Source organism: Emys orbicularis, chromosome 2 (genome assembly GCF_028017835.1).
Source record: "Emys orbicularis isolate rEmyOrb1 chromosome 2, rEmyOrb1.hap1, whole genome shotgun sequence".
NCBI classification, from domain to species: Eukaryota; Metazoa; Chordata; order Testudines; family Emydidae; genus Emys; species Emys orbicularis.
The window spans coordinates 215,565,214-215,576,072 of NC_088684.1; the positions used below are offsets into that span (position 1 = coordinate 215,565,214).

The following is a 10,859-nucleotide window of genomic DNA, read 5'->3' on the forward strand; positions in this document are numbered from 1 at the left end:
ACCTCTTCCCACTAGCAACAGCAGTAAAAGTGAAACATCACTGCTTTTTTCTTTTTGAAAGAGTTCCTCTTAAAAGGCCTGATCCAAAACTGATTGTAGTCCATGGAAAGACTCCCATTGTCTTCAGTGGGCTTTGGATAAGGCCCATAACGGCTACTGACTTAGTGTATGTTCCTGCTCCATGTTGCTCTGAGTATTGCCATTTACTTCAGAAGAAATGGGATTGGGGCCATAGTAACAGCTGGGCCAATTAGCCTCCTGTGCCAGAAAAAAGATTGTCCAGTGCTTTTGGATTTGGTTAGAGTGGAATCTTTATTGGCTCTCGTGGATGTAGTACAACAGAGAGCTTCAGCTTTGTATGTGTTGTAAAATGTCAATGGATTGCTGCCTATCCACCCTCTCGGAAAGTCAGTCAATCTAAAAATGAATAAAAATATATGTATTTACACTAGCCATGTACCCTGAGTAATGGAAACAAACCTGAATAATGGTGCTTTTATTATTCACATCAAATACAATTACATTTTTGTACTTTAATCAGTTCAGTTCAAAATGAAACGGGGCCTCCTGATGTGTGGGTAAAATGGTATAACTTACAATGGAAGCCACAGAGGGGAGTAATTGGTGATTTCCAGCTGGCTGGCTTTATATGTCTTCACTGGGACAAATTGATCCCCAGTATAGCCCACTGGTTTCAATTAAGTTACGTATGGCACATTATCTGTTCTAATTATTTTAAGAATAACTACACACATTAGCAGTAGTACTATCTCAGTTTTACTGAGACACTTAGGGTATGTCTATACTACCCACCGGATCAGTGGGCAGTGATCGATCCAGTGGGGGTCGATTTGTCTAGTCTAGACGCGATAAATCTATCCCCGAGCGCTCTCCTGTCGACTCCTGTACTCCACCAGGCCAAGAGGCGCAGGCAGAGTCGACAGGGGAGCGTCAGCAGTCGACTCACCACAGTGAAGACACCGCGGTGAGTAGATCTAAGTATTTCGACTTCAGCTACGTTCGATTTCCCCCCGCACCCCCCAGTGTAGACCAGGGCTTAGGCTAACTTTGTTACATGGTCTACAGATGGGAACTGGAGATTCCTTTAACCTCTGGATCCAGGCTGTCTTAAATTTTGATAGTGTTCAAACTGTGACTCCAAAATGCTTCAAATTCTGGATTCAGACCTGAATTTTGTGGTTTGAGTCCATCACTAATAGGAACATCTATAGGGTCTGATGTTCAGAGGTATAGAACACCCACAACTCCAACTGAAGTCAACGAGTGCTGTGTCTTTCAGCTCCTCTCAAAATCAGACCCATACTGTTAAAAACTAGATAGTAGAACTGAGGAAAAGAAATGTATATGGATAACTTATGGAGAAACTTGGAACCCTGGAAAATCATCTCTCTCTGTCGTATTTACATTAGCTGTGAAAAGAGTATAAAAAGGTTACTCTTTTATAGACTAATAAAAATGATGAAAGACTTCCATCTAGTGGCTTTTTTGTTCGATTTCATTCTTCTACTAGCATCAGGAGTTGAATACAAAAATTAATATTAATGAGAAATGATCAATTTTGCAATTTGTAATCCTCGTCACTGCTGCATTAATTACAATGAGTGATGCAGCAGTTTAGGAAATGTCCTTATCTATGTTCATTTAAAATGACAAGGCTCATGGGGGAGTAAGTAACATCAGTTAGATATTGCTTCCTCCATTTGTAAAATGAGAATATTTCTCTGCCACACAGGAGTGCTGTGAACCTTAATTCTTTAATGTTTGTAGTGCATTTTAAGATCCTAAGATAGAAAGTGCTATAAAATACAAAATAGTATAATTAATAATCCTTCTGTCACATAATAATATTTTTATATTCATATTTGTAATGACTTTGTAATTTACCCTTTGAACATATGCTTTTAATTCTTAGACTAACGCCAAAGTGCAATTTTTCCACTAGTTTTATTGTGAATCATAGACATTTAGTTTTTAATTTCTTTTCCCAATATTCATAGGAAATATGATTTGCAACAGTGGATCAAACCATTGGTCCATCTAGTATCCTGTCTCTGGCAGTGGCCATTACCTGATGCTTCAAAGAGAGGTACACCTTCCACTCCTGGTAATGCATCTTGTAAATTGTACTACACTGGTCCCTGGGGGGAGAATTCTCTCAAGATGATTGATGATTTCCTGATTGCTAATAGTTAGAGATTGGCTTAAACCCTGAAGCATGAGGTTTAATATATTTTCCAAAATGTTTGCTCTCATTGATTATGATAATTTTGTATATTCTTATTATTCATAAAAATATACAATTCCTTTTTGCTAAGTTCTTAGCCTCAACGATGTCCTGTGTCAGTCTGAAGACTATTAGACAGCCTCTTCCAGCTGCTCAGTAGCACCCTTCATGACCCTAGCGTTGCCAGGTGTCCAGTTTTTGACCAGAACACCTGGTCAAAAAGGGACCCTGGCGACTCCACTCAGCACCGCTGACCAGGCCGTTAAAAGTCTGGTCGGCGTGGGGCTGGCAGCATAGGCGCCAACTCTGTGGGTGCTCTGGGGCTGGAGCACCCACGGAGAAAAATTGGTGGGTGCTCTGCACCCACTGGCAGCTCCCCGCCCCAGCTCACCTCCGCTCCGCCTCCACCTCCTGCCCTGAGCGTGCCGCGACCCCGCTTCTCCCCCAAGCTCCCAGCGCTTGACGCTGCAAAATAGCTATTTTGCGGCAGCAAGCGCTGGGAGGGAGGGGGGACGAGGGGGAATGGGGCGCGCTCCGGGAAGAGGCGGGGCCGGGGCAGGGATTTTGGGAAGAGGTCCAATAGGGGCAGGGATGGGGCGGAGACTTTGGGGAAGGGGTTGGAATGGGGGCGGGGCAGGGGCGGAGTCGGGCCGGGGGCAAGCACCCACCGGTGCTGGGAAAAGTTGGCGCCTATGGCTGGCAGGCTCTCTACCTGACTCCATGCAGCTCCCCGGAAGCGGCAACATGTCCCTCGGCTCCTAGGCGGAGGGACAGCCAGGGAGGCTCCGCGTGCTGCCCCTGCCCTGAGTGCCAGCTCCACAGCCCTGAGCTCCCTCCTGCATTCCGAACCCGTCGGTCCCCCCCCCCCCCCCCCCCAGCTCGGACCCCTCATCCCCGTCCCTACCCCAGAGTCCGCACCTTCAGCCGGACCCTCATCCCCTCCCACACCGCCAACCCCCTGCCCAAGCCCAGAACCCCCTCTTGCACCCTGACGCTCTAATTTCCCCCTTCCTGAGCTCCCACTCCTCAGCTGGAGCCTTCACCCCTTCCAGCACCCTGAATCCCTACCCCAGCCCGGTGAATATGAGCGAGTGAGGGTGGGGGAGAGTGAGCGACAGAGGGAGGGGGGTGGAGTGAGCGGGGGCGGGACCTCGGAGAAGGAGTGGGGCAGGTACGGGACCAGGGTGTCTGGTTGTGTGTGATTAGAAAGTTGGCAACCCTTCATGGCTCCCCTTTTAAACCAGAAAGCCAGCTCCCATTTCTGCTTCCCACTGCACAGCTGTAGAGACAGTTGCAAGGTAGGCAGAACCGTGAGCAGAGTGGCTATAACTGAAAGAGAAAGCTATCAGGAGCTAAGGAAAAGGACCACAGTGAAGCTGGAAGAGAAGCCTTTGCTACTGCAGGCTAATAAAGTAGATTAGTCTCTGGGGGCGGAAGGGGATTAAATACAGGTCTGTCGCATCTTACGCACATTTAACATGCGCGATTTCAGCTTTACGCAGTCAGCAAAAACAAAAACAAAAAGAGAAAAATAACAATTGTAATACTGTACCTGTAGTGCGGGCGATTCCGCCCGCCATTACACTCAATGTAATTTTGACTATACGCGATTTTCGCTTTACGCGCTGACTGCAGAACGTAACCCCAGCGTAAGATGCGACAGACCTGTATGCCAGTAAGGGAGGAACAGAAAGAGGGCACTAAAACTGAAAGTCGGGTGCAGAAAGGGAATCCGGAAATCCAGCAGGGATCCCCCAGAACGTGCATGTTAGCCACTATCAGCCAATTTTGGGCAGTCAGGATGTTTCCCTGCTTGCCTACATTCCACCAGAACCTTGTGGGGAAGGAGAGAAATAGGTTTCTCACTTCCTTGCAGCTCTTGGGGCAGTGTCTGATGCTATTAGGACAAGCAACAGCAGCAGCTACTGCCTGTCCTACACCCTCCTGCTGCTGCTAGCAGACTAGGTAATTCTGCTGGAAGAGGGACTTTTCCAGAGGTGAAAGTAAGCTGGTACGCCCCGGAACGGCGTACCGGCAAGAGCCGGTGCACCGTACCAGGGCAGATAGGCGGCAATTTAAAGGGCCCGGGGCTCTGGGAGCCCTCTGCCAGAGCCCTGGCGAAGCGGCGGCGGGGCTCGGGCGGCGATTTAAAGGGCCCGGGGCTCCTGCCGTTGCTACCGCCCCGGGCCCTTTAAATCGTCCCCGGAGCCCTGGGGTAGCGGCGACGGGGCTCCAGCAGCTACTTAAAGGGTTCGTGGCTGTGGCAGCCGCTACCGCCCCGGCCTTTAAAATAGCCGCCGGAGCCCCGCCACCGTCTCCCCAGGGCTCTGTCAGCAGGGCTCTGGGGACGATTTAAAGGGCTTGGGGCAGTAGCGGCAGCCGGAGCCCCGGGCCCTTTAAATCACCGCCCGAGCCCCCGGCTGCCGCTGCTACCCCGAGGCTCCAGCAACAGGGCTCAGGTGGCAATTTAAAGGGCCCGAGGCTCCCACTGCCGCTACCCTCTGGGGCCCTTTAAGTTGCCACCCGAGCCCCACTGCTGGAGCCCTGCGGTATCGGCAGCGGGGCTCTGGTGGTGATTTAAAGGGCCGGGGACTTCCGGCTGCCGCTACTGCAGCGGAACCCCGGGCCCTTTAAAGCTCCGCCAGAGGCTGGGGCTCTGAGGTAGCGGCGGCAGCCGGGAGCCCCCTCCGATGGTGATTTAAAGTGCCCGGGGCTACACTGCGGTAGCGGCAGCTGGAGCTCCGGGCCCTTTAAATCACCCCCAAGGCTTCCAGTCGCCTCTGCAGCTGGTAGCTTCGGGGGTGATTTAAAGGGCCCGGGGCTCCCAGCTGCTGCTACCACAGCCCCAGCCCCGGGCTCTTTAAATCCTGATTTAAAGCGCCTGGGGATTTAAAGGCCCTGCCTCTTCCGGTAGAGGCCATGCCCCCTCTGAAGGACTCCGGAGTACCCGTAAATCCTTTAAGTTACTTTCACCCCTGGACTTTTCCCTTGGAAAGGAGGAGGGGCCTCAGGCTCAAGGAGATCTCAAAAGCGGCAAAATTTAATTCTTTTTACTAACTGACCTGAGGTTATTATAGCACTCACCACGACTTTCCCTTTTAAGGAAAGTGCAGTTGGTGGCTCTTTAAAAGCCTGGAGGGAAACTGTCCATGTACTGTGACAGTTTTACACTTTTATCTGGGTAGCACTGTACGATGTGCAGTGGTTCACATGACACATTGGAGGGGTTGCATTTATTAAAAGTGCTGTGTATTTTTTTATTAGCATATGTATTAGGTGATGCAGTGGATGCCATCTTAACACCATTTTACTAAAAAACAGTATAAACGGACATGCAAAATCTGTATTAGCTGTTACAGTAATGTAGTGGTAATTTATGTACTGACCTTTAAAAATATTTCTTTTTATACTAATTGATGTGAATTGAGGCCCAATCCTATTAGTGCTCAGTATATGGAATTCCTACTGAAGTTAATGGGAGTTCTGCATGTGGAGTGCTTACAAAGATCAGACACTCTGGAACCAATCTAACTGCCATGAAAGTCAGTGGGGATATGGGTGTTCTACTGGGGTTTTAATGCTTCTTAGCTGGGAATCTTCTATTGTTCAAATTAATATACTTTTCTGAAGTTGTGTTCCACATATGCAGAACTCAGAGGCATCCAGTGTTAAAACAGAAGGGAATCTTGGCTTGAGGGATCTTCACAGAAGCACATTCTCTATTTTATTTGTATGAAATGCAACATTTGAGTGTAAATGGATGAATTAGTTTTACAATTATTCCTCTCAAGCACTTTGTGCTTTTTTCTTTTCTTATCTTCTTTTTTAAACTGAGAAGAGTAAATGAAGCTCATAATGAGATTTGACTTTAACATTGGGCACTTATGCATAGGAAATCAGAAAAATAAAGCACTAAGTTTTCCAAGTGTTAGGGAGCAACATATAAGTAAGGGTCCTAATCATACATACTCATTTAACACATTAAAGAATGTTGAACAAATGGTTCCAATTAGTTATGCAGTAGATTTCATTATTAAGCGGCCATTGGGAAAAAATGCACATATGCTAAGTAACAAAGCTATGGCATGCTGCATTATTTAGCTCAATTGTTCATGCACATTCTGAGGTATTATGCAAAAATCTGTCTAATATGTCATGTTCCTGTAATTTAAAGAAAAATTAAATATTAAGACAAACTTGAAAAACTAAAACTTATTCAGTCCAAAAGCTATTAACCTATTAATGGCACTAAGCTGCTAGAGGCCTCCTACTGTTGGTACAGAAATCACAAACCTTTTTTAAATTGCATGAAAATCAGTTACCATGGAAACGACTGTGGTAGCAAAAGTTCACCTTTATGATTCTATTAAAAGGGCAGGTAGGAACAGTAAATGGAAACTGTCAAAGAGAAGAGTAATTTAAACATAAATGACAGATAACTATCCAGTAAAATTAAAAACGGGTTTGTTTTCAAAATATGTCCAAGTTTTCACTAGCGTGAATACCCTTTTTGAAATACCCTGGTATGTGGGTTGCCTAAATTTGAGGCTACATTTGTATTCCTAGTCAGTGGAACATGACTGGACTAAAGAAGTTACAAACTCTGAAACTGGGAGAAGGTCTCGCTAGCAGTTGATGGATGCTTTCATTCTGTTTATTTGAATGACAGTTTCAAGTGCTTTTACGGGGGGGCTGGGGGGAGTCACCAATACAATCAGCTACTTTCTTCAAAGAATCTAGAAGATGAACTGATTTTGAAAAGGAAAGCAAAGAGGAAGTTTAAGCAAGGGAAAGTTTAAAAAAACAAAGATCTATATTTTGTCAGATCAGCCCAATAAACCATTAGATCTGGTATTGTCCCTCCATCAGCAACCTATGCCTGTTGTTTAACCAAAAGACAGACAGATCAGGATGATTTGAAGCTACCAGCCAACTAATTGTATTAATTATCAGCCTGGACAACTGCTTTTTATTGAAGCAAGTGTACGCATGCTAGTTGGGACAGACGCAGAGTGGGAGGATTTCTACAGGAACTAAGTCTATTGAAAAAATCTTGCTGAAAGGAATGTATGTGACAGAAATTTAAATTTACTTAATTTTATCCTTCTCACCCTCTTCCTTTCAGTTCCCTTCCCAATCTGCTTATGTAAAGTGAAAAAGATTTAAAATTCTAATTAAATGTCTCTTCCCCAAAATAGAAAGTTATTTGTAATGATAATTCCTCCCCACAGAGAAATACAAGCACCTGAAAAAAGAGAGTGCTTAAAATAATCTTAGTAAGTTTATAGGGGATGAGAGGTTAGTTAAATCTCGATGAGTATTCGGTTGGGTGTGTGTGAATGAAAAAGGGGCAGGGGGAACTTATTTTGTCTGTCATGGCAAATAGTACAGTTCAAATCCTAGAAGTACAGAATAACAGAAATGGGAAAAAATGTGGCGGGCCAATTTCATCACTGTTGTGATTTCAATGGAGATTATGTGGTTCTGAGATTTTGGAAGATCACTGGAGTTTTCCTTATGGAACCCTTCATTTGCAATCAATCTCAGTACAGTGGGAGTCAGCTATTGTCCATATCCATTCAAATGGGAGTATTAAGTTTGAAAGAAATAAAGGACTGATCCTTTAATTGCAGCATTTAGAATTACATACAGTAGTTATTTTCCTGAGGGGTAAGGCCAAGGAATCGCTCTCTTCTAAACTCTTCTCTAGTGCTAAACATTTAATAATCACTCAAACAAGGAAGGTAAGTTTTCCTCCTCCTTTACATATCAGGAAGCAGTGACTCTGAAAAAGATTTAGGGTTGTGGTGGATAATCAGCTGAACATGAACATCCAGTGTGATGCTGTGGTCAAAAGAGCTAATACAATCCTGGGATACATAGGGGAATCTCAAGGAGGAGTGTAAAAAGTTATTTTTCTTCTATATTTGGAACTGGTATGACTGTTGCTGAAATACTGTGTCCAGTTCCGGTGCCCACAAATCAAGAAAGATGTTGATAAATTGGAGAGGGTTCAGAAAAGAGCCACAAGAATGACTGGGATAAAAAACATGCCTTTTAGAGAGAGACTTAAAGAGCTCAATCTATTTAGCTTCGCAAAGAGAAGGTTAAGGGGTGACTTGATTACAGTCTATAAGTATCTACATGAGGAACAAATATTTAACAATGGACTCTTCAATCTAGCAGGGTAAGTGTAATCATCACTTATCCCTGCCATTTGAGCTAAAGAAGTAACTCTATTATTCATCAGTCAGTAGCAACCACTAGAGGGAGACATGGTCACACTCATTAAGCCAGTGTATTACACATGCACCTTCAAATCAGGTACAGTATTTGTATATGCATTTATCTAGTTTGTTTGTTCAAAAGTGGGGGTTGTATGTACAACATGGGGGCATGTGCATGTACACATACACTGTTGGCAGCCAAAAGCCAGATGCTTTCAAAAGTTGGCCCACAAAGTCCTTTTAGGAACATACAGACAGGAATTTTTCATGTCCACCTCTGTACAATGCTAAAGGGGAAAAATGACTCTTCAGACATTTATCCTTCCAGGCTGTTACATTAGGGAAGAGTTAGATTACCCTATTTATTGGGGTCTGGTACTCACTGTCAGAGAAAACTGATACTTTCCTACACTCTTCCCATTCATTCTCTGAATCTGAATATAATATTAACACTCATAGTTTATCATCTATAGATCTCAAAGTTTTTACAAAAGTGGAAAGCATAATTGCCACTTGTTGGGGAAACTGAGGCACAGAGACTTAGTGATTTGCCAAAGGGTACATAAGTGATGAATGGCAGAGCTCAAGATTGATCCCAGGTCTCCTGGCTCCCAGTTGGGCACCATATCCACTGGACCACAATGAAACAGTGTCTTTCCCTCTCCCACCTTGTTTTGCTAATGGGAGAAAGTACTGTCTGATGGCTAAAGAATAGGTCTAGGACTCAGAACATTTGGGTTCTCTTTTTGGCTCTGCCACTGATCCATTGTCTACCCCGAAGGCAAGTTACTTCACCTATGTTTGCCTCACTTCGCCCAGTAAGAAACCACCCTACCTCAAACGTGTTGTGTGATTTAGCCAATAAATATTTTAAAAGTATTTTGAGATCCTCAAATGAAAGAGTATGCCTTGTGCACATTGCTCAAGTGAAACATTAAGATTCAAATACTTGCTGTTTTTACTTTGACCTTTCATTAGCCCTGCAGAAAGTATCACTGGCAAGTTTGTGTTGGTTTTCCAGGTTTTTTTATTCTTTGTTCACTAGACAAACATGGTCACCATTTTACAGTCAGGTGTTAAATATTTTTCTTTACAAACATTGTGTAGAATGTGCTGCCTAACTTGTATATAAAACACTGAGTATGTGGAGAACAGGGAACGGTGAGGGGACGGGGGGAGTGTCCAGGCGGGAGCCACCTGGTTGTGACCATGTAATAATTGCTTTTAACTAAATAGAGCTTTTGAAAATGTGGTCAAATAAATGAGAGAATAAAACTGAAATCTGAATTGCTAATTAAAAGCAAGGTTATGATGATATCAAGTTGGTGGATAAACTCATTCAATCTTAGTAGTTTTCTTTTAATAATTCTGTTCCTCAGTGTAATAACCACAACTAAGAGAAAATAACTGATTTTTAATCAGGCCAGACTATAACACCAGGGGGTGCATTTCAATCCTCCTCCTCCTCCCCCCCCCCGTGTACATAATGCCTGGGGCTGCTCTCCTGTTTAATAAGCATTTTCCACCATACACTGTGAAATGATAATGCTAATTATGATGAAGATAGATTTGAAATCCTTCATCTAGGGCACTGTGCATTGGAATCAGGCGGCATTTATCATCAGCATCAAAACCCACTGCTAGGGGTTTGCTAATGATTCATTAATCTTTTTCATTGTTAAAGTTCTTGTACTCACTTGATGATAGATAGTCTCCCAGTTCTCTCTCAGTGCTTCCCAGCTGTTGACATTGGATGACTTCTTTTCCAGGTAGACTCTGATGTGCTCTTCCAGCTCTTGGTTGACCTGTTCGAGAGCTCTCACTTTCTCTATGTACTCCACCAGGCACCCATTCAGGCTCTCATATGATAGGCCCCTTCCCTTTTCCAGCCCCTGGGCTAATGGCACAGTTGAACAGGAGCTGCGCAGGCCTTGTAAGAAGACACTGCTGATGCCTAGGGCTCTACGGGACACGCGGGTCCCTAGGCTGCTCACACCTCCAGTGGGGACAATACCCACATAGACACCTCGGGGTCTAGGTAGGCTGCCACTACCCCCAATGCTTAACCTTTGGCTGGTAGCCCCAGTGCTTTCAGTTGTGGAGGAAGAGGGCTGTTGCCCCAAGAATGAAGATCTACGTCTTGGCATGGGCATGCTGCAGCTAGAGTCTATTGCACTAAACAAGTTGACTCTGCCTCGAAGCCTCTGTGCCGTACCCACACTGGTAGGATTTGCAGAACCCAGCAGATTTTTGGTTTTGTGTTGTTTTTGCTTTGTCCCGAGTCCTTCTGGAACATTAGCATTGTTTCACTGATCATCACAGGCATGTTTGTCACATTGGGGCTTTTCACGGAGTCAGCAAATCCATTTAAAAAGAAATCTCTCTGC

The 10,859-nt window shown here is 44.7% G+C and overlaps 1 protein-coding gene across 1 annotated transcript in view; it reads right to left on the reverse strand.

Annotated features, from left to right (window-relative positions):
• The window catches only part of BFSP2 (beaded filament structural protein 2), a 36,156-nt gene extending 25,525 nt beyond the window's left edge, over nt 1–10,631 (reverse strand). The window contains exon 1 of the mRNA XM_065398409.1: nt 10,170–10,631. Coding sequence (XP_065254481.1) covers nt 10,170–10,625 — 456 coding nt within the window. The 5' untranslated portion in view covers nt 10,626–10,631. The remainder of the gene's footprint in view (nt 1–10,169) is intronic.
• Between the last annotated feature and the right edge of the window lie 228 nt (nt 10,632–10,859).